This window comes from Miniopterus natalensis, chromosome 2, assembly GCF_054644295.1.
Source record: "Miniopterus natalensis isolate mMinNat1 chromosome 2, mMinNat1.hap1, whole genome shotgun sequence".
NCBI classification, from domain to species: Eukaryota; Metazoa; Chordata; class Mammalia; order Chiroptera; family Miniopteridae; genus Miniopterus; species Miniopterus natalensis.
Genome location: NC_142082.1, coordinates 153205529 through 153229000, shown reverse-complemented (window position 1 = coordinate 153229000; position 23472 = coordinate 153205529). Strand labels below are relative to the sequence as shown.

At 42.6% G+C, this 23472-nt stretch overlaps 1 protein-coding gene across 3 annotated transcripts in view; it reads right to left on the bottom strand.

Moving 5' to 3' along the window:
* Positions 1 to 7313: 7313 nt before the first annotated feature.
* Positions 7314 to 23472, bottom strand: part of TMTC1 (transmembrane O-mannosyltransferase targeting cadherins 1) — a 236810-nt gene continuing 220651 nt past the window's right edge. For 2 of the 3 annotated variants that reach the window (XM_016199096.2, XM_016199095.2), the window contains 7 exons: positions 20400 to 20502; positions 18033 to 18168; positions 17257 to 17401; positions 16219 to 16356; positions 14736 to 14858; positions 12344 to 12421; positions 7314 to 8309 (listed from right to left, as the gene is read on the bottom strand). In XM_016199096.2, the coding sequence (XP_016054582.2) occupies positions 8169 to 8309; positions 12344 to 12421; positions 14736 to 14858; positions 16219 to 16356; positions 17257 to 17401; positions 18033 to 18168; positions 20400 to 20502 (864 nt within the window). In that variant the 3' untranslated portion in view covers positions 7314 to 8168. Of the gene's footprint in view, positions 8310 to 12343; positions 12422 to 14614; positions 14859 to 16218; positions 16357 to 17256; positions 17402 to 18032; positions 18169 to 20399; positions 20503 to 23472 lie in introns of those variants that run through there. The other variant, XM_087814742.1, reaches the window with a different exon arrangement.

The following is a 23472-nucleotide window of genomic DNA, read 5'->3' as shown; positions in this document are numbered from 1 at the left end:
TGCGTGGGCCCAGCCTTCGGCCCATGGAGACAGGCGGGAGGTGTCCCCAGGGCGGGTGGGGCGCTCACACGCGTGCAGAGGTCACTACCAGACAGATGCGGGATGGAGCTGACCAGGACCTAGGAGGCTCAGCGCAGGTGATTTCTGTCCCCACCAGGGTCAAGGAAGCTGGTCACTCCTACAGGACACAGGCCGGCCGACTTCTGAGAGGAGGACGCTCAGGAAGCTTAATGAGGATTTCATGGTAGGCTCCTGCTTCTAAGCAGCTTGCCGAAGCGCTGACACTCAGAGTTTTCTAGCAGAGTGGGTGTGAAAGATCAGGCTTCCTCATTACTTTTCTGGATGGCAGTGTAATCCGCGTCAGCGGAATGGACCGTAGAGAGAGCATCCATCGTTTAAGATGAAAATAAATTCATTGCTAAGATGATCGTGTCAGCACTTCTTCCATAAATACTATTTTGTAACAAGTTACTTGAGATTGGGAGAGGAATGAAGCCAGAACTTGTAATGGGTTTATATTTTATCAAAATATTAGGGCAAAGCTAAGCGGACGTGCTATATATATCAACTAACTGGGACACCAATCCCCAGGCCCAGCTGTGTCGATTCTGTGTAAGAGAAATAAAAGCTGTTTGAGGTAGGGTGGTAAAGAAACCCAGGCAGGTAGGCAGGTGGTGGCCAGATGAACAGAAAAACAGGAGACAGTCAGGGTGGAGGGAATGCAGATACAGGACGAGGCAGGTGCAAGCAGCGGCCGGCGACCCCTGTAACTGCGGAGGGCAAATGGGCGCCTTTTGGTGAGAAGCTTACAGGATGTGATGGGCACCCACACGCGGAGCACACCCGCCGGCCTTCTTGTCTCATGAACCTGAAAAGCGTTTCTGCAATTTTTGTGACCCAAGTTTTATCCCATTGCAATATCTAGAGCTGCACTGTCCAATATGGTGAACACTATGTTGTTATTAAAATTAAATTGAAAAGTTTAGTTCCTCAGCCACACTAGCTACATGTCACAGGCTCACCAGTCCCGTGGCCAGTGGCCGCCATGGTGGACAGCGCGTACACAGAACACCGGGCCCTCGCCGGTGGTTCGATTGGACCGCACTGTTCTTGAGAGTAACACCGTTTTATTTCAAGTGTTGTTTTAAATGAAGACACCTCGACTGGCAGCTTCACTGAGCAGATGACTTGGGTCTCCAGCTTGGGAGGCTAGGTGACGCTAGGAAGGGGCTCGGTAAGGTGAGCAGCTCTTCTGTGGAAATAAAGCCTTGCACCTCCAGACTTGAGCACTGGCCAGGGAATCTCTGGATATGGTGGCGGCCTGACCAGTGGTCCTCGCCATCCTCACCCCCGAGTTTGCTTTCACTGTGGTTATCTCACCAAGATTACCATAACCATCCTGGCGCCAGGGGCACACTTCTCTCCAGTAAAAGCTCAGACCCTTCCAATGGACCCAACTCTTTTTCTTCCCAGCAAAAGGGAGTCAGATTAAAACTGCTACAAAAGTTTTACAAAGTAAAATGGTAGAAGAAAAAATAAATGCACATGTGCTGTGCCGAGTACAGCTGAATCCGCAGTTGAAGCCCATGGCTAAGCTGCTCGGGAGGCTCACAGGCCCGCCCCTGCACTCTTCTGCATGTGGCGCACACAGCTTCGCAGGATCTCCGGTGGTTTGTTTCACACCCAGAAACCTCCACGGGGTTCGACATGGTCTCATTTCCTGTTACACCGCAGCTCCCTTTGTTTTCGGAGTTCAAAAGTCACAGCCTCAAGTGAAAACTTTTTTTCTATAAAGGATTGGTGTCTTACAGGCCTAACAAAATAAAGCCTTTCCATTAAGTTGGAAAAGACCCATTCGGTATAAATTGCATAATACCCAATAGGTCATTCGACTTAGATGTAAATTTGTAACATGACGGTTTAAGTATAAGTTTATGGAGATGTTGAAGTGTCTGAATGGAAGTATTCTCTTATTTAAAGAACAAACAAACATTAGAAAAGGGCATCAGGGAAGGACTAGGCTATCCTAGTCTGGCCTTGTGATGTATGGGAAGTTTGCCTTTAATTTGAACATATCTTCAGCAGGACAGGGTAATAACCATTTGCTGCTGGAGGCCTTCCAAGACTCTTGATGGAAGCCCCGACTCTAAGGAGAGCTGTAAAGTTAGGAGTGTTAGGTGACTAACCCAAGAGCAATGAGCAAACTATGGGAAAATAACGTTTTATGTAAAAACTAAGTCTTCCCACCCCAGCTAAACCACTGGTCTAAACTCCAGAACCCTCTCCAAGGTCCCACGAGGCCTAAGATTCAGCACTAAGGGGATTATTGGTCACCTTAAAAACGGCAGTTTCATTTCAATATTTGTGGCAGGGCCAGATGTTACTACGGTGCAGAGGGAATGTGAGGGATGGAGTAGAAAGAATGGGTGAAGAAAATTCATTCAAATAGCCCGGCTGTGAATGACAGAAACAGATGTGGTTGCAGCTGGACCTGAAAGGAAATAAAGGAATTTTTTTTCCCCCAAATGATTTTAATGGCAGTTACCCATATATGTGTTTTAAAATAGAAGAGCATGGACAAGAACCCACAAAAGGAACAAGTTAAAGATGAAGAAGAGGTTCCGGAATAGAATGAAGCTCTGTGAGAGGCAAAACAGGGCTCCCTTCCTCCACTGCAGCAACAGGAGACGGCATAATTGGGCGCAGGCGAGTCTGTAGATGGGGTGCAGGATGCTGGGGGAGGACCTGCTTTCCACCCTCACCCTGCGAAGGCATCTGCTCAGCCAGCTGAGGGGAGACCTGGAGTGGGTAAGACCTGAAATCGTCGCTGTGGGCTATGGGCAAGAGAGCAGACTCGAAACACACAGAACAACGCAGTGGACGAGTGAATGAGTGAATGAATGGAGGCAGGAAGGAAGACGGTGTTTTTCATTTCTAAAGCAGACACCGACTGGTGGTGTGGATTTCAATGGGTACTAACCATGGAGCACTTTAGAGATTGACACCAGACAATTATTTTCATCATATTTTATATAAAATAGACATTTACATAAATTTTATTTTGGAAAGACCTAGGCAAAGTGTACATAATCGGACTTACATGGGAGAAATAGATTTCTAACTGGCACAGCAAACGTAACAAAAACGTACATTTATATACAACTGATCAAAGTAGGAAATAAAAGCATTATGAACAGAGACCATGATGCAAGTCATTTTCCCTGAAAGAAGGAGGGACTGGTGAGTTACAGCAAGTCGAATGATACCCACATTATCAAAGCAAGCCGTGGTGTCTACAGGTTATTTTAATTCCTTAGGAGAAAAAATGTTTAATATTTTCCCCCAGAAACATAACAAAAGCACTACTATTTTTGTGTCCAGGCTGTCAAATAAGAGCAGTTCTCTCTGCCATGTTAAAGAACGTGGGAAGTTCAGTCACTTTCAAGGTTGTTTGTGTGTGTTCTGCTGTGGCGGTTATCTTACGAATTTCTAAAACAAAGGGCAGCACTTAGCAGTTAGGTCTTCAGATGTAGAGGGCTTTCCATCTGGACCAGGAGACTCACGGAGCTTGACAGTTCCACAGAACTAACCAGTCCTTTAGTGTGTGAGAAACATGGCGCAGACACTGGGAACCTGCCCAGAGGGAGATGTTCCTTGGTGGCAGAGGGACTAAGAACCCAGATCTCCCGGCTCCCGAACTGGTGCGTCCCCTATGGACCAGCGAGACAACCCCAGGACATTACGCACAATAGAGACGCCCAGATGCGACGCACACATTCACCATGCGCACCCCTGAGGACGGGGACGAACTTCAGATAATGTTTCCAGTTTGGGGGGCGCGGTGATCTAAACTTACAAATTAATAGTGACTGTATATTGTGATAGGTGCTAATTTTATGACTTACATACCCTAAAGGTTCAACTGTAAGGATCCTTGGTGATAATAATGGGACATTTTTACATGAGCCAATGGATATTCCATCAATTCTGTTGTGCCATTTTACTGACTGATATTAAACCATACTTTTTTTGATTGCAGTTATTTTATTTCTTCTCTTCAAGTTACATGGTTACTGAAAAAAATAACAAAGTGCTATTTTTGGAAGAATTGTTTAACATATTGCTCTTTTACATAAAAAAACTTCGAGAGTAATAAAAGAGCTATAATATTTCCCTATATATTTTGTTCTTAAATGTCAAAAGATGTCATTTACATAAGTTTTGCTATTATTGGGAAATAGCCACATATAGTTTAATCAAAGTAAATGTGATGTGGAAATCAGGGGGGAAATTGAAAAACTACCTATAACTACATTTCTTTTGAATGTTGTCACTAATATCCTATAGATTTATTACTCTAAGGTGCAAATCCATCACAAATAAGAGCAAAAGTTTTTTTTTAAAACTGATTCTAATGAGTACAATTAGCATGTGTATAATTAACCCAAAGAAAGAGAGTCTAGGCATAAACTCTATATCATGAACACCTTCTTCGAATCATAAAAAAAAGAGTTTATATACTGGGCACCTTGCCTGGCTACATGAAAATGGCAAGGCAATTCCTGTCCATCTTAGAATTAAGAATTCTGTAAATATAGGTCAAATTATAGCTCAATTGCCACAAATGTAAAACCACCCCACCCAACCTACCTGTTGTCAGTCTTGGAATGGTAGCCTTAACCAATAATTGTGCCACAAATCAATCCTTCAGAATTCTTTGGCTCATTGTAGTCGAGATTTAAAGTTAAAATTGTGAAAGATTATAAACATCTCTTTTGCAAAAGTCATAAACTACCATTGAAGTTGTTAGCCTGCTGTGGTTCTCCAGCCTAGCTCATGTCAGAATCAGGCATTTCTAAAACAAAATTTCTTTTTCTCCAAGGTATTTAAATCTTTGGTTTAGTTCAACTGTGTTACATCACAGAACCATGTTTTTATGAATGCCATTAACAAATTGAAAACATCTGAATCATTTTTTAAATCCTGAATAATTCTTAAGGTTGAAATAAGCTTGCAAAGCCATTGTCATGGCTCCTATGTCAAAGGACATGTTAAAGGCCTGCCACTTACAGGGATCCTGAAGGCAAAGAGAACTGGCTCCAGGTAGGACCGAAGGACAGGTTAGACAGGTTGGCAGCAGGAGGGGGGAGATGTGTACACGAGGAACCCTAAGGTAGCTGAGAAAAAAAAAGCAAATGATGCTCAGAGTCACAGAGTCACAAATAAAACTCTGGTTATTGGAGCAAATGTCCAGCCGGACTAAAGCAACTCCTGCCTTGTCCTCTGTGACCTTATCTCCTACGCAGCACCTGCTACATATTTAAGGACCCAGTACAAACTGAAACTGCAGGACTCCTGTTCAAAATTATTAAGATTTTCAAGCAGGGTATTCAACCAATCCAAAGGTGCTTCTGAGTGCAGGACCCTGGGGGGCCGTGGGGGCTGCACATCCCTGACGCTGGCTCTGCGACTGCATCGCAGGGAGGGGCTGTGGGCTCCCGTGCCAGGCAGGCTTTTCGAAGGGCAACCCAGATGCATCTCCGTGTCTGGGCAGGGCGCTCAGCTTTATTTTGATAAGCATGGATCCCACATATTATTTCATGTTACAAGGACCAAATAAAAAGAGTTACAAAATATACTTAATATCTTTGAAAAAATAATATGTGATTTATTTTCTTATAGGCACCATTTCAACTATGAAAATTATGTCACTGGCCACATTTCAGTGAAGGTATTAACTCAGGACAAACATATCTGAGGGAACAGTGTTAACTTTTAATGTTCAAAGAGATGCCAGTGTGTGCACACAGAATGAGAAAGAGAGACAGAAAAGGGTGGGGGAGGGAGGAGGGAGGAGGGAGGAAGGGAGAGAGAAGAGAGAGAAAGAGAAAAGCACCCAAAAGAAGGCAGAAAAAGTCCCCTTAAGGCCATGTGACCCTTTTCTCCCAGAGACTTTTAGGCTGCAATTGCCATTTCAATTAATCCAACCATGTACTCATAGCTTTCGCAGCACTTCAAGTAAGGCATAATTGCTTTTCAAAATCTGGGGCTCAGTCTTTCCCACTAACTTTCTAAGTGTGAGTTTTGCTTACAGATCATTCTAAACAGTTGTGATTAAAGTCCTAGGGACTGGTTTTAGCTAGAGCTTCCTATTATTCATTTTGGGGGTGGCTATAATGACTACGTTATTCCAATGTACTACAGTACATTTCTTGGCCTTAAGATTATAGAAATGTATTTTTTGGAGGGGGAAGAAAAATATTCTAAATAAAATTATGGAAAAATTTATGATGCACAACATTAAAAGAGTGTTAGAAATGTAAGATCATAGAGGTAACATAAACATTATTGGATTATTGATGCAAGCAAACAGATGTGTGCTAACACAATTTCTATAATCCTTTGCATTTAAAATATTCCTTGCACCACCTCTTTATAAAGAAGTTGTCCTTCCTTTTATCTAGATTTACTTTGACCTCCCCCTCCCCAAAAAAACCATATAGGGGTACTGCTTCCTGATACTGGGTTGGAAAGAAGCAGAGGTGTGTGGTGTGTTTTTTTTACCATACCCTGGCCTAAGCGTGGGAAATGTGTGTGCCTTCAGACTACTGTATCTCTATGAACCTGGCTCAGCACCTGAATAGCACTGCCCAGAGTTTTTGTTTGTTTGTTTTTTAATTTTTACGATGACCAAATTAAAACCAGGTGTTCCAGTTTCATAATATACACCAAAATGTACTACTACCCAAATGCCGAAGGCTGAGCCCCAATTTCTTTCACGTTAGCAAGTGAATGATCTATACATCTGTGAGGTGCTGTTAAAACTTTACTTTGTAATTTAAGGGTTTTGTATGATCAGTTTTGAAAGCTGCTATTAAAACCATATGTACAATGAAAGAAACCTGTGTGTGTGTATATATATTAAATATTTTATAAGTTACGAAATAAATAACACTAAAAAACAAATGTCAATTCTTAAGTTCAACTTTGCCTTCCTTACTTTTAAATATAAATATATATATTTTAAAATTATGAATTTAGACTTTTTTCCTAGACTTTTTTTGAGCATCTCCCATGAATTCTCCAAAATTACAAATACAGAGCCGAGAATTCTGGCTTTACATCACTCGTGCTCTCAGCGCAGAATTCTCACTAAGCCTAGGACCAAGAATCAGTAGGGCTCCCTTCCCATTCAGTGAGAGTCTATGAAGATCTCTGCGATATACCGTAAAGATTCCTAAGTGGTTAAATATATTTTTCAAAAAAATAATAAATCTCATGATGTCTAAATGTTAAGATAATAAAGTAGAACATTTCTCTCAGTTGATAGCTTTAATAATTCTCATGTAGAATATACTATTTTTTTCTCCACCGAAATAACAATATATGTGGAGGCAGAAACACTCATGATTTTAAAAGCACTTTTGAAATCTTAGAGCAGAGCCACTCCTCTACTAAATTTTCCATAAAGGATCAGGGGTACCAAGAGCCTTGCTTTCCCCCTAGGATAAAGATGTCCACACACAATTCCAGAAAGCTTCCTTTTTGACATGTTAGGCGATGGGCAAAGCCTGCATCAGAGTGGAATTTGGTTTACTACTCAGTAGGGCTCCAGCAATATCCTCAGGGACATAAAGATCACGCTCACTTAGCAACAGCCCCTCTCTGCACATATTCTGGAAGGCTCTACAGAAACTGTGTGATCCTCCCGTCTGGTTCTGGAGAATTAAACGAGCCACCTCTTGGTATAATTTCCCAAACGGCTTATCTCAGAGGATTCGCCCTCTTTGAGGTATCCCGCCGAGAAGCAAGGCTCTGCCTTCAGAGCATTTCCAGCTTCTGTACGTGCGGGACATAAACGTTACAACTAAGAGAGACCCAGATCTCCGGGCTGCGAAAGCAGAGAAGTACACGGAGGGAAATCTGGGGTTAAAAAAACCTGTGAAATGTTAGCTGCGAACTCCTTCCCTGGCGGGCCTCCTGCCCTTGCTCTGCTCTTTCTGTCTTTTTCATGGAAATGCCAGTCCCGCGCCCATGTCTCCAAACGTGCACCCTGAACTGGAGCGAGAGGAGAGCCTCCCGGCCGTCCCCCCGCTGCGGTGACAGCGACGCCTCCGTCCCCTCCTCCGGGGCACCAGCTCCCGTCCCTGGGGATGAGCTCAGACGCGCTACGTTTGGCTCTTCTCTCGAACCTCCTGCAGCCGCTTCTCCAGCCGATGCAGCTTGGCGAGGTTCTCCTGCAGCAGCTTGCTGTCGGGGACCAGCCGCAGCGCGCGCTCGTAATACGCCCTCGCGGCCACATAGTTTCCCTGCGGGGAGAAAGGGAACAGTCTGGGCCAGCGCAAGGCTGGGGGCCGAAGGGAGACGGGAGGGAGAGAGGGGCACGAGTGGGGGGAGTGGTTTTGAAACTTCAAGAGTAATAATATAAAAGGAAATAGCTTAGGAATCCACAAAACCTCCTCAGTGGTAGGAGTTATTGAACAACAAAAAAGCAACTAAAATACAGCCTTTTGCTAATACAGCCTTTAAAGCAAGTGCAAGTTTTTATAAAATGCGTGCCTGCTGGGTACTTCGAAAGCACGAGAGCAGGGGTGCCACTCCTGCCTGCTGGAGACACCTGCCTCTGTCCCCTGTTGGCCCCCACCTGGTTTGCTCACTGCCTCCCTAACTGGCAACCGGGCGCACCTGGTTCCCGATGGTCCCTGGCACGTTAGTCACAATTGTTAACGTTTTCCAGCCCCTTTCTGCTATAAACGTGTGCTGCCAAGTCTCACGACTGACTGGTAGAGAGCTCTCCACTCCAAAAAATATAAATTTGCTCTACGAAACTCATTTTATAGCTTCGTGTGGATGAAAACCGGTTACTCTCTAAATTTCCATTAAAATTTAAAATAGTATTCTCTTGGGGTGAAAGTACTATGTAGCAGTAGAAACTAATATTTACTGAATGCTTAACTACCTTGCAAATGAGTTAGTAAGTGTTAAGAGCTTAGACACTGCTTAACACATAGCGAGCACTCATCTGATACTATCATTACTGTTATTATTGAATGACTGTCCAGGCTCTGTGTAACACTGTTTCTTACAGCACTCACTTGTCATATTGGTGAAAAGGAGGGTGGAAATGACTGAACAGGAAATTGTACTTTGGGAATCCAGGGCCTGACATGCACACAAGTGATGATATTTCTGATTATTAACACTGACGCCGATAAGAGGCTAAACAGAATTCTGAACAAACGAGAACCTGGATTTGCCGCAGTAAATTATTTTTTTCAACTCAAACATTTATCTTCCAAGTGTCTTCTGATGTTGATTAAGCTCAGCACATACATGCAAACAACTGAATGTTTGTAGCTCTTCAAGTGGCCTCCAACTAGGTTTCTACTGCAGTTGATTTTGAAATTGTCTTCCAAGAGGTTTCTCTGAATTTAGGCCTCAGCCTGGTGCCTCGGCATCTCCTTCTCTGATCACCAGCTTTCTCTGTCCTTTCACACAAAATCTAGACACAAAGTTATTTTATCTCCTTCAAGCTGTTCTTGTCCTGATTAAAATGGAAGCCTTATTTTAAGAAACAAATTATATCCCTTAATTCAATGTATCCAATTCCTAGATGCCAGGTAGGGAAAGAGAAGTATCCAATTTCTAGAAACATGCTTTCTACTATGATAGTCACTAGTCACATGTGGCTATTTGAATTAATTATGATTAAATAAGAATTCCGTTGCTCATTTGCACCAACCACATTTCAAATACTCAGCGGCCACAGGTGGCTGGCTAGAGGCTACTGCCTTGGACATAGGACATTTCCATCACTGCAGGAGTTCTATTGGACAGCGCCTGCCGTCTAGAAAATGCATTCATGTCAAAAGGCAGGACTGAAAATAGTACTTCATGATATGGCCCAGTTGATACAACTCTTTGGTTATAAAGAACGTATTGTAGTTTTTTTGGTCTATCCATTCATCCTACATAAAACTTCATAAAAATATCATCTTTTATTACCAAGTAGTATGAGCAAGAGGCAGCCGCCGTCTCCCCATCTCTCTGTGTCGCCTCCTTTCAAAGCCTTATTCCAACTCTCACCCTTACGGCCGCCCTCGGTCCTTTCTGAGCTTCACGTAGGCTCAGGAAGGGGCGAGGCTCAGGTATGGGACACTGCCTGGTGCACCCACTACCCGCAGCGCAAACGACAGAAAGTGAACGACTGCTCTTGAAGGCCTCATGATGATAATCCTGCATTCTGATGGTGGCATCAAATGACCACATCCAAGGGAAATATAGTCAGCAATATTGTGACAGCCTTACATAGTGGCAGACGGTTACTAGACTTAGTGTGGTATCACACTGTAAGGTATGTGAATGTCAAATCACTATTTGTACACCTGAAACTAGTAAAATATTGTATGCCAACCATACTTAAATAAAAAAATTAAAAAATGACCACATCCAAGTCATGTGCCTGGTCTATATGTAAATATGTATAAATATATGATTCACTAGTATTAGACCATTTTTAAACTACAAAAATGGCAACTTTATATTGTTCAACTAATATATAATGTTATCAAAGATGAAAAACGAGATATAATAATTTTTTATCAGTGTGTTTGCTACATTTTAAAATAAAACACTCAATAGATCCTTCCTTAACTCCCAGATACCTTGTCAAGGGAAATACCTCTAAACTTAAAGTAACTGGTTCACTTGTTAATCTAAAAGAGTACAATAAGTGTACTATTTTCTCTGTATTTATAGACCTTTTAGACACTCTTGAGTATATTGTTTTACTTTCTCTAATTAATAATTAAACCCATGGCTTTAAATGCAGGTGCACTCCATCTAAAAACATAGTGAGCATATTATTTGAAAATGTAACTATTTAATCTACTATTAAACATTTAAAGTTATTATGTTACTATTTTAAAAGTAAACTCATTCTGTGTTTCCCAACTGGATGTTGCTAGACAACCTCGAATATCATTCAGGTGAGAGCTCCGGTTGTGTGGCTCTGATCAATGTCAGGCTTGGATTCACCATCCGCCTCCTTCTATCAGATTAAGGCTGACAGTCACAGAGTAACTACGCCATTATCCCCTCACATCTATACAGTCGGGGATCACCTTTTTGTTTTGTTGGGTTTCTGAGAGTGACCAGTTTCCCCTTAACAGTAAATCTTATTAGGCCTTTGTTTACATTCTAATAATGATGTTCCTATTTTATCAGTGTAAAGACTGATAGAAGTCTGGAAATCAGTGAGCTAAACAAGAGTGATCCTTTAAAAACATGTCAGACCATGGTATTTCTGCTCCAAGTCACCCCAGACCCCAACTCATTTGGCATAAAAGCCAAAGGCCCTACAATCCCCTTAAGACCCTGCATGATCAGGCCCTACCATTTTCTCTCACTTGCCTCCTCAAATACAGCAAGCACGCTTGCACCTCAGGACCTTTGCACATGCTCATTCTTTATTTTTGCCACAAGGTGCTCTCTCTTCAGGTTTCTGCTCAAATATTACTTTTTAACTGAGGCCTTCCCTAACCATTATAATTTAAAATTTCAGCCCTGACACGCCTATCTTTTTTCTCTATATTACTTATCACCAGCTTATATATTTTGTGTGTGTATATATGCATGTATGTATATATGTATGTGTTTACTTACTGCCTATTTTCCCCTTCTAGAATGTTCGCTTATGAGGACAGGAATTTCTGCCTTATTTGTTCTTTACTGTATTCCTGGTGCCTGGAAGGATACTCGGCAGTAGGATACTCTATAAATGCCTTCCAAAGGAACAGATAAATGACTAAAATCTCTGATTTCATTATAGACAGTAGTCTTCCAAGGGTCATTTTCAATAATTCACAAAATAAACCACAAACAAGCAACCTGGTTTTTCACTAAAAGGTTAGGGGATAAAAGATACATTAGGTATAAGAAATGGCGAAATAATATTTAAACTAACACTTTCTCTACACAGTGAGTTAGGATGCAGGAAAATAAGCCGCAATAAACTCCAACAAGGCTTTTAGTTCACATAAGCAGATTTTATCTGCTCTATTGCGATACTTCTCTTAAGTGCATATGATATTCTTTATGATAAATAAAATCATGGAATTTGACTTTATATATAGATTTATTTTTTCAATGGCTTCATGATATTGAATGTCTAGATAACACAAAGTGAACAAAAACTGTGCTAATTTTACTTTTAAACAATTATGTTTTGGGGTATTCAAATAATTCAGAGTAAACTAGTTATAGTCTCTCAATCTTTCACAAGAGACAAGAGAGAAAACACCATGGAAGAGCCAGTTCACCTGGAAGAGGTCTGTTCTCCTACCTTGATGTGCTGGATCCCACCCATGTTCATCCAGGCCTGGGCTTGATCAGGGTTCAGGTCCACGGCGGCTTTATAGCTCTAAATGTGTAAGAAATATCGTCAGGCTGGGAAATGAGAACTCACCTTTAACACTACACAATTGTGCAAACGACTTTCTTCTATGTGGAAATTTAAATGGTTAAGAAAATGAACAGCCACTTCTTGTTCACAGGGTTACATTTATTTCTATTAATTTTTAACACTGATGTTCTAACGTAGAGGAAGCTGAAATGCGTAATTTCCTTGCAAAGTTAATGTTTAGACTTGGGACTGAAGACGCCTGCAGGGAGTCCAGGGGATTTCTATGATAGTGCCTCATTTCCCGCTGGCCTTGACCTGCAAGAAAATGGTGCTTTTTGGCCTTATACACTATAAATGGAGTTTGTAAGAATTTTTATTTTTAATAATCATAGGATCTTAGAGTCGTTTCCTAAATAGCTTAATTCTACCATAGTATCCCCCCCTTTTACCATATCACTGACTTGTATTTGGCCTATGCTTACAAATTTGTGAGGTGTATTTTTAATATTTTGCATCAAAGGCATGCTCACCACTGAGTCTTCATTTTAAGAGTCGTCATCTTAAATAAAACTAAAGGCTATGAGTGTTACCTTTGCAAAGTGTTCAATTAGAAAGCTAAGTATGTGTGTGTATAGTCTAATGCCTTGCTGTTCTCATTAGCAAGAAGCCAACCGACCAGATCCGAAAAGTAATGAGAATCTGTTAAGACACTATATGCTCTTAAAAAGCTGCTAAAATGAACTTGAAGACTATGTCTTAATTTAATCAGCAGAAGTGGGATGTAGTGTAGATGGGGTGTGGATTCAAACCCTGGCTTCATTTCTCACCTTCAGTGTGACCTTGAGCAAGTTACATAGCCTCTGATTCTCAGTTTTTCCAACTGTAAATGGAGACAGTGACCATGACTGTCTTATATGTGTGTTGTGAAGATTAAATTACTAAATACATGTGAACCACACAGAAAAGTGTTAGCACATCTTAGCTGTTAGTACGAGCTAATGGCCCTGTTTCCTCAGAGACCCAGCTACTCCATGATGATTACTTGATCCACAGGTCAAGCAACTAGACAATGCTTTCGTTTTCAGTACAATATATAAGATACAGATGGCTACAGACCCCATGTAAATATTCATAATTAAATTATTGATTAATTGATCATTACGTTGTCATGTTGGTTATAAATAACTTAAAGATGGTGGTACTGAAAATGTCCACAAGGCAGAAAAATGCAGTTTCTGCCTCAAATATGCCACCATTTCTGTTTGAAGGGTTCACAGTCCAATCAGTTTTTCCAATGACCTTCACATCTTTTTTCCAATAATATTTTAAAAACCACTCTGTTTATTTTCAAAAACGATATCATTTGAAGTTTTACTTTATTTGCCTATACTCCAGGTTTCCATTTATATTAGTGACAAGATGTCCCTGAATCACTTTACAGGGAGGTTGTGTGATCGAGTTGAAAGGAAAAAAAAAAAAAGTGTATATTTATTTATTTATTTATTTATTTATTTATTTATTTATTTATTTATTTATTTATTTATTTATTTCTGCATTACTTTCAACTTGCGGCTTTAGCAGGTACAAGGAAGCTGTATGGTATCCGTAACATTGCTACTTATACTTGGAAATGCCCTTTTGATTTCAAGTCGTGCACCTACTGTCCTCCCCAGCTGCGGGCGGAGCGCCCGTGGGAGGCCGCGCGCTACGTTAGGCCACAGAGCGAGGCAGCCCCGGCGCCAGGCAAAGCGCAGCGCAGCGAAGCGCTGAACCGCGTGCGCACACGGTGCGCGCGGGGCGGGGGCAGGAAAGGACCGCAGAGCACAGTGTCGCGCAGGACACTTTCCAACAGCAAGTGCTTTCAGGGTGCAGAGGAATCAGGTCACTGGGAGGAGGGACGGGCCAGGGAGCTGCCTGAGGGAGGAGGGCAGGGGCGTGAGCGGGGACCTGGGGGTGGAGGGGGGCGGACGGTACAAGGACCTGGGAAACGCCCAAAGCTATCCAGACGGAGTCGGGCTGGAAGGGACGCCTACCGGAGACAGAGAGAGAGAAAGGGGGAGAGGGACAGGGGAGCCGGCTTGAGGACAAAACATGGAAGGCTTCAGATACCAAGATAATTCAGAGAACAACGCAGAGGGATCGCAGAACTCTGCACAGTCAAAACCCAGAAGCTCGATTATAAAAGTTAATGTATAATGTCATGTTGATTAATCACAAAATTCACCAACATGCCAGTGATCTTAGAACTTACTGTATATGCCTCATTTAAGATTCAGGGAGTATTAATTTTAATTCATGAATTTAATAACATGGTTTTGTTAAGGGTTTGTACCTCAAAAGCTTTGTCCAGAAGGTTCTGCTCTCTTAGTTGGTTTCCTTTTGTGAAAAAAAGTTCAGAAATGACTTTCGGGTCCTTTGGTTTCAGCTGGAGAGCCTTGTCTATAGCGTCAAGTGCCTGCCCGGGTTGGAAATTAAGACAGAATAAAGGCAGATTAGATAGAGAAAAACTAATTTAAATGATAAAATTTATTATACCTTTTGTTCTTATGAACTAGTCAGTCTGGTGAGTGACAATCAATTCTTCATTCTCTCTGATGGTCTCACCGAGAAATAATGTAGCTTTGAAAAAATAATTTGCCTATGCTCCAGGTTTCCATTATATTAGTGACAACGAGATGTCCCTGAGTCACTTTACAGGGAGGTTGTGTGATCCAGTTGAAAGAAAACAAAATACAGCACCGGACATTTTGCCCTGACTGGGTGTCCATGTGGACCCTCCCACAGCCTCTGCTTAGGCGCCTGGTGCCCACTCTGCCTTCAGCACGCACTGCCCCAGCCCCTGCAGCCAGAGATCCCTTCAGAGCACACATCTGATGATACTGCTCTTCTCCTAAAACCCCAAGATTTCTCCCAGGATAGGGAACAAAACTTGTCCTGGTTCCAAGCCTTGGGGCCTAGTCCCCAACAACCTCTGCCGCCACATTTCACACTGCACCTGCTCCATCACGTCCATCCCTCAGACAGGCTACTCGTCACTGCCACAGGGCCTTTGTATGTGCTTTTCTGGTGGGAATGCCCTTCACTGCCCCCTTTTTGCCTAATAATTCCTAATCATCACTCAGCCCTCACCTTCACATCACTCTGCAGGGAATGTGACCTCCAAGACCTCTCAGGTCCCCTGATTATATCCTTGTTAGGAGCCATGTCAGTCTTCATGTCAGCACTGAGCACAGCTATAATTCTACATTGATTGTGTGATCACTTGTTTAATCTGTCTCCTGTAAATCCTGTCTACTGGAAACTCCATGAGGACAAGGGCAGTGGTCAGTGATTCTTTCTTGTCATACCACTTTATGCCTGGTGCCTACTACAGTATTTGGCATATAGCAGGCATTCAATAACGATTTTGTTGACTTAGTTCATAAATGTACTGGTTATGTGACCTTTAAACTGGAGAGAAACAGTACCAGTAGCAACACCGGGTTAATGACCTGCCTCACAGGTCTGTTGTGAAAATTCTATGAAAATACAGTTGAAGAACAGGCATCCAGGTGTCAGTCGCCACCTTGCCAGTTAGCTGGAAACAAGTGGAGACAATACTGCATCAGATCTTCACACCCAGGAGCCAAGCATGTGTTATTTCAAAGGGATATTTTAGGAGTTAAAGAGGTATCTGTGGAAATCACCCATAAGACAGGATATGCCAACTAATGGTATTCAAGACTGCTCGGCCTTGTTTCTGTGCAGCCTGGAGCCCAGCTAGGGGCACCCCGCTTGCTACCCAGGACTCCAGAAAACTCCAGTGTCCCCTCTACCTTGGCATGCTGCTCCTGCTTGCTGTGGATTGCTGACAACAGGCGGTAGCATTCGAGGCATCCGGTGTCCTCTGACACAATGTGATTGGTCATCTTTTCGGCTTCTTTCGTCTGACCCATCATGGCCAGAACCTGAGCCTGCAAAACCACACAGACCCTGGCTTAGAAGACACTTAGTTGTTACCTGGTCAAATGAAGCGGCCCTGAATGGAGGCACCGGGAGACACCCCAGACAAAAGTGCTCAGCATCTGTTTGTGATGCAGAAAGGGGGACAGATCCCCACAGCGCAGAGGCTTTAACTTTCGTTAACTGTTTCTATTTAGTTATGTGCACGTATGGCGGGAATGGCGGGGACGTTAAAGATAGCCAGTGAAATGACTTGGGCCTTTTTAAGAAGTTGACTAAATATGTCAAGAGAAAAATGATTTCCTGTGTTTGTGACAAGATAAATTTGATGTACTGCAAATCCCCCCCAAAAAGGAAAGTACCGATCCAAAATTGAAATAAAACATTATTAATTTTCCTGAATTCGAAAACCGCACTGTGGGTATGTTAGAGAATGTCCTTATTTCTTGGGAACTACATGCTGAAATATTTAGAAATAAAAGGAGTGAGACCTACAATTCTCACACGGCTCAGAAAGAAATAGCAGTAATTAATACTATGTACGTACATACACACAATACATGCCTAAATATGCTCTTATGTACACACATACACACACATACATGTGAGAGTGTGGTAAACAAATGCATCAAAATGCTGAAAACTGATTAATCTGGGTGAAAGAGAATATGAAAGTTATTTAATATTCTTGCAAATTTTTATAAGTTTGAAATTATTTCAAAACAAAAACTTAAAAAATATTTTAGCCCCATGTCTTGTGTAAACGGCTCCAACATCAGTTAGATGACTATTCATAAAATGGGCATATTGTAGCATTCCCAGTTGCAGCTTGGAGGCCTGCTGGCCGCAGCACCCTCCACCACGTGCCTGTGTAGGCTCCCAGCCGCATGTCCCTCGGTCTGTCCACTCACCAGGGCCAGGCGCAGCTCCCTGTGGGAAGGCTGAAGGGCCGCAGCTTCGCGGTAAATCTGCAAGGCCTCTTCGTATCGGCCGGTGTTGTAAAACAGGGCTCCCAAGGGCGACAGTGTCTCCGCCTTGCGTGCCACCTTCAGGGCCCTGAGTTGTAAGAAAGGTGAATTAACACTTTTCTTCTAATAGGAGTTACACTTCCTGAGGTCAAAACTTATATTTAGGGATGACTGTCCAGGTTTGAGAATTTGCTCCAATGATCTTTGCCTTTTTAATGAAGAATGTTAAAAAAAAAAAAAAAAAAAGATCATGGTGCCATCCTCTGACTATAAGAACGTCTCTAGAGACTGAACAGGGTGGAAACTGAGCCCCAAGGGTCTCTCCCAGCAATGGTGACAGACTCGTTCCGATGTAGCACAGCACTTCCTTTAGATCCACTTTCGGAACTGCTATTGGGCTTTGGGTTGCGGTCCACCCCTCAGGAAGCCGTGGGAATGAAACTCCAGCCTCGGTTCAGCACCGCGGGCAACCAGCAGCAGGAGAGTCATTCACTGGGACACCACGACACGGCCCCCTCGGAGGGAGGGTGGGTGCTGCCTGCCCTGCAGCATCGGCTAGTTTTCTAAGGTGCGGGAATGCAGGACCACTAGTTGTACACCTGAAAGTCATATAGTATGTCAACTATACTTAAAAAATAAGATTTAACAAGTTTTTAAAGATTGATGGGCAATTGCAGAGGTCTTTGGGCAGCTTATAAAGTGAAAGAAAAGGACTTTACCGTTTGTACCACTCTTCGGCCATGCTGTTGTCCCCCAGAGACCTGTAGAGTCGCCCCAGGTTCACCATGGCCACGTCGTGACTTGGGCTCAGAGTGATGGCCTGTTGGTAATGGGCCACTGCCTTCTCGGGAGAGCCTACAGCCAGAGGTGCGTGGGCGAGAGCAGAACAGGCCTTAATTACAAAATACACCAGCTCTTTCATCTCTCTTCTGATGTACCTCACTGTTGTTACAGACGCGTGCCATCACTTGTTCAGTTTGTGAATTACCCTGTGTTTTGGCTTCTTCTGCTTGCCACTGCCTAACCTTGAGCCATGTCACTGTTCTTTTCTATTTCCAAATAAATTAAAAATAAAAGAGCAATAGAAACCAAAACCGATTTATTATATATGTGTGTGTGTGTGTGTGTGTGTGTGTGTGTATAATTTTAGTCAAAATGTTTTCTGGCCATTGCCATAGCTAATATGATGTTTTGCGATTATCAGTGGTTGTTATTTGTAAAGACACATTGCTAGTCATTATACAAAAAAATAGGATTGGCTATTATAGAAAGCAAGCTGTTCTGAGGCAATTTCTAAGGCTCTGTCTCAATTACTACACTGCAGCACTATACCTGAGACACTGCTTTAAATAAGCATGGATCAGATGTAGCTAGAAAAATCTCTTTTTAATCCCATATTTTTGTTTAAAAGGTATTTTTAAAAAAAATAATAATAATGCCACCTTGCATTTGTCCAATGCATTGTACATTTTAAAACATTTTAAGTGATCTCATATGATTTTTGCAGGTATTTTTTGATGCTATTTAGATGCCTCTTGGGATTTAAGAGATATTTCAGAATAAACAAAATTATTACTTACAGATACAGACACTAAAGTGCAAAGACATTAAGAGATTTGACAAAGATCCCAGAGCAAGTGAGGGTAAAGTGGGAACTAGAGTCCAGTCTCTCAGGCTGACAAGGTTCTCCAAGAAGCCTCCTGGTGAGGTTACGCCGAAGTGGCTGAGCTGCAGAGGAGTCTAAGGTTTACTTGGGCGGGGTGCTTATTACCTGCACAAGCATCGGCTCACGGGCACCTGTTCTGAATGCAAGTTTAAGCAGGAGGTGCCGGGTTACCGGTGATGTGGAGGATTTCACCAGTATCCTAACACAACTACAAAGAAGGTGGTGGGAAGGTACACAGTGTTGTCAGAGATATTCATTAGGGGGAAGGGTTGGGCGAGATTTTTTGTTGTTGAAGTAGGAAGAAGACTAGGTCAGGCCAACAGTCTCTTCTGGTGTTACAGAATTATTATGTTGCTAACGAACCAGCAGGTGGCACCACAAAACAATTTTACATGCAAAAATGGGGTTTCTTAAATGTATCACAATGTAAATTTATGTACTGTAAAACAGAACTTCCAATATCCTCAAAAACAAAATGCTTTTAAGTATTTCATACTGACAAAATAGTTAAAATTAAATTTTACTGCAGGGCAGATCCTGTAATCATCAATGAGAACAAAGTGGTGCTTTTGCACTAAATTCAAATATCTTTTTAGTCTTCTTTTTTTTAAAAAATGTTTTTATTGATTTCAGGGAGAAGAAAGGAGAGGAAGAGGGAGATAAGATAGAAACATCGATGAGAGTCATTGATCGGCTGCCTCCTGTGCGCCCCTTACTGGGGACTGAGCCTGCAACCCGGGCCTGTGCCCTGACCGGGAACGAACCTCGACCTCCTGGTTCAGGGGGTCGATGTTCAACCGCTGAGCCACGTTGGCCGGGTCTTTTTATTCTTTATAAGTGTTCATAATATGCCAACAGTACATGGAGCACAAGTCATAAAAAACCCCAGAATCCCTTCTCCGTGAAGTTTTACATTAAATAGGATGGAGTAAATGTATTTTAAACACCACTGTCACAGAAGAATACTCTATTAATTACAATAATACATTTGTGTAACATATATCACATGAGGAACAATAAAATAATTCTGGAGGCATTTTTATCAGTTGCAGAAAAGTATTTACCATCTGCCAGTAACTAGATTCAGAGCGGGTTGTGCATCATTATAGAGGAAGATTTCATTATCATAGATTTATAAACCTATATAAATAATACTCAAAGAAGACCCATTAAATCATCAAGGCTACTTCCTGTCATCTGGAGCGTTTTCCTTAGAGATATAAGAACTGGGCAGATTTTACAGAACTGAGCCTGAAGATTTAGAGAGATGACAGCCCCACGGCACACCGTGACTGTCAGTGGTGCAAGCCTCCTGCCAAGCCCAGGGAATTTAATTCTGAGGCATTATTTGGGTGGTTGCCATTTTGCTCGAGAGTATTATCTAATCTCAACAAAACAGGTTCTCTCTAATTTCACTTACCGGTATCAACTAAGAAAACTCCATAGTTGTTGTGTAAGTCTGAGCTGTCTGGACAGTTCTTTATTCCAGCCTGGTAAATTTCCTCAGCTTCCTTAAATCTCTCCTTTAAAAGAGAATAAAGAAAAATAAACAAGGAAGTTTAAAGAATTAACAATAAACTGAATAGTAGAAGTGAGAAAAGCAGAAAATAATCTGCTGAGCACCTACTGTGCAACAGGCACCAAGATCAAACACTAGGTACTCGGTGTGAATGAAGGCCGACGCTAACTGCACGCCTGCCTGCCATCCATCTGTGCTTAGCTCCTTTACGGCAAGCAGCTGATGTTTACTAAGAAGTGATATCTGGAAAGACTGGTTCTGTAGTTGGAAAGAGCCTCAAAATGGTTGGTTGAATGGGATGCCCCCCACCCAGTCACTGTCTGGATGACAATGGGTGACTCATTATATAGGAACACCTCCTGGGTGGCCATCTGACTGGGAACAGGGAGGCCTGGGACAGTTGTCTTACAGCTGTGTTTGCAAAGCTAGCACTCTTTTCACCTACACTGTCTGGTTAATTTGGGGAGGTTTTGTGGGGGGAGGGGGAGGACAGGCGGATGCAGATTATGGGAGGCTTTGTTATACCCTTTCTGTATTCAAATATTTCTATGGCCCACCAAACTGTTTGCCACTTTCCTTTATCCAACCTGTGCTTTCCATCGCTAAGCCGTTCCCCCCAACAGGAACGCATGTCCCCTCAAAGGCACGCCTCCGATGCCTATCTCTGTGGCACGGTCCAAGCGAATCACCACATCTCCAATGCATCTTTTTTATCACCCTGGTCTACTCTATAAAGATGCACTTTACCAGACTTTAATAATTCTGAATCATCGCCCGGCCGGGTGTGGCTCAGCGGTTGAGCATTGACCTAGGATCCAGGCAATAGGGGTTCGATTTCCGGTCAGGGCACATGCCCGGGTTGCGGGCTCGATCAATGACTCTCTCATCATTGATGTTTCTGTCTCTCTCTCCCTCTCCTTTCCTCTCTCTGAAATCAATAAAGATATATTAAAAAAAAAAAAAGATTCGGAATCAGCTTTTAGGTACATCCCACCCCCCAACCATCTTAGAGTGTCATGTCACATACGCTTCACAATATAGAGGGTAACAGGTAATTAATGAATCAATACCCAGGTTCTAGCAATTACTCACAAAGTAAACCATTTCCTAGCTTCCCAGTATTGCTGGGAAGGTCGGGTGAAAAGAAACGGTTTGGCATGAAGCACATCGCAACTCTTCCTTAAATATGCTCGAAGCGTGGACATTTTCTGTAATTGTATCACACGTTACTAGTACTAAGCATTCAACCAAATGACAAGGGGAGGAACAGCATCAATCTTCTCAGACGTGACACCTTAGCTTGTGAATAAAAACGTATTGCGTGTGCTCGGCAATAAGCCAAGAGGCCCAACTCTGATTCAACCCAGAAAAGGAAATGCTCTTTTTCCTCCATAGAACGACCAAGGCCATCTCTTTGAAGCCACACGTTTAAGTACCATTATGGGAACAAAGTGTGGTTTGAACCTGGCACATTTCACTTATGTAAATTCTAGGTCCATAATCCAACAAAAATGGAGAGCCATGGTTCTGAAAATATGTTTTTCTCCTAATTGCCAAACTCAACAAATTATCAAACTCAAAAAAGTTAAAGATGAATGAAAATCTCAAAATATATCCTTTCAATCCACTGAAGGGAAGAAAGACTTTACAAGATACCATCTCCTGCAGGACTGGCACATCTGAGTGGGCTCGTGTGTTAACGGAGACAGGCAGAGCACAAGCCCCACACGCCTCCCGCCACACTGACAGCTCGAGAGGGCCACTTGGTGCTGACCGATGTGTCCGTCCACCCATCCGCACACGATCACCGCACTGGCCGCAGGAAGTACGACTCAGCGACCGAGGGCTGGGTTGCCAGCTTGGGTCCGGGCTGGAACCCTGGCCTCGCCCCCCGCCACCGCCCGGCTGTGACAGGAGGGGGCCTCTCGCGGGGTTGCTGTGAGGATCAAAGGGACAAACCGTGACGCCCTCGGAACGACGCCTAGTACACAGTAGGCATGTGTCACGTTAACCATGTACCTTAGGGTTACTATCAGGTGCGTGACTGGCGTTAAGGGCACTACTTACACCACTGAGCCACGGGTGCCAGGTACATGGAGATGAAGAAAACGAAACACCTCTTTGTAAGGAGCCCAAAGGCAAGGAGCTTCCAAAGGAGCTTCCAAAGGCAGCCCAAGAGGGATAGTGTGTTAGGGTGCAGGCGGCCTGGAGTCGTCACTGCTGTCGCCAAAGGCATCAGGACCCTGCCCCAGAGGCATTGCGGCCGACAGTTCCGAGCTCCTCTCCCATCAAACCTCTTTAAGTAACTCTATATAAGAAACAATCAACTAACTGGAATGTTTTTTCTTTTAATTTTTCTTGATCAATTTCTAACACAGAGATTGATAAACAGTATGTCAGAGGCAACCAGAGAAAGAACACCCTGGTAATCCAAACCCGGATAAGGAGTTTCTGAAAACCTTGAGTTTCCAGTGGTACCACCTGACCAGGGCTAGTTTTTGACACTAATATCAAATGTTTATTTTTATAGGATCAATTTTTTTAGTTTCCTTAACAAGTCACTTTTAAATACACTACCATAGTCACGGTGAAATAAAAATTTAAAAAGTTGCTAAAAATACAATAGATGAGATTTCTTAGCACAGGAAATGAAAGAATATTAGAGTTGGAAATAATAGTAATAGATACTACTTAACTACCATTTTTAACAAATGAGAAACTTGGGTACAAAGTGTTTGCCCAAGATCTCATAGCTCCCAGGGGACAGAGAAGACTTAGGTTTTCAGTGGACGTTCAAGAACTTGGTAATCCTTGAATAAAGCAATTTCTGGAAATAAACAAAGGTGTCTCTGGCATCAAAAGAAACAATTACACTTTTGGATATCGATCCATCCACCCATCCATCCCCTCCCTCAACAAGTATTTCATGAGTACCATCTGTGTGCGAAGTATACAGTTGAGACAGAAGAGTAAA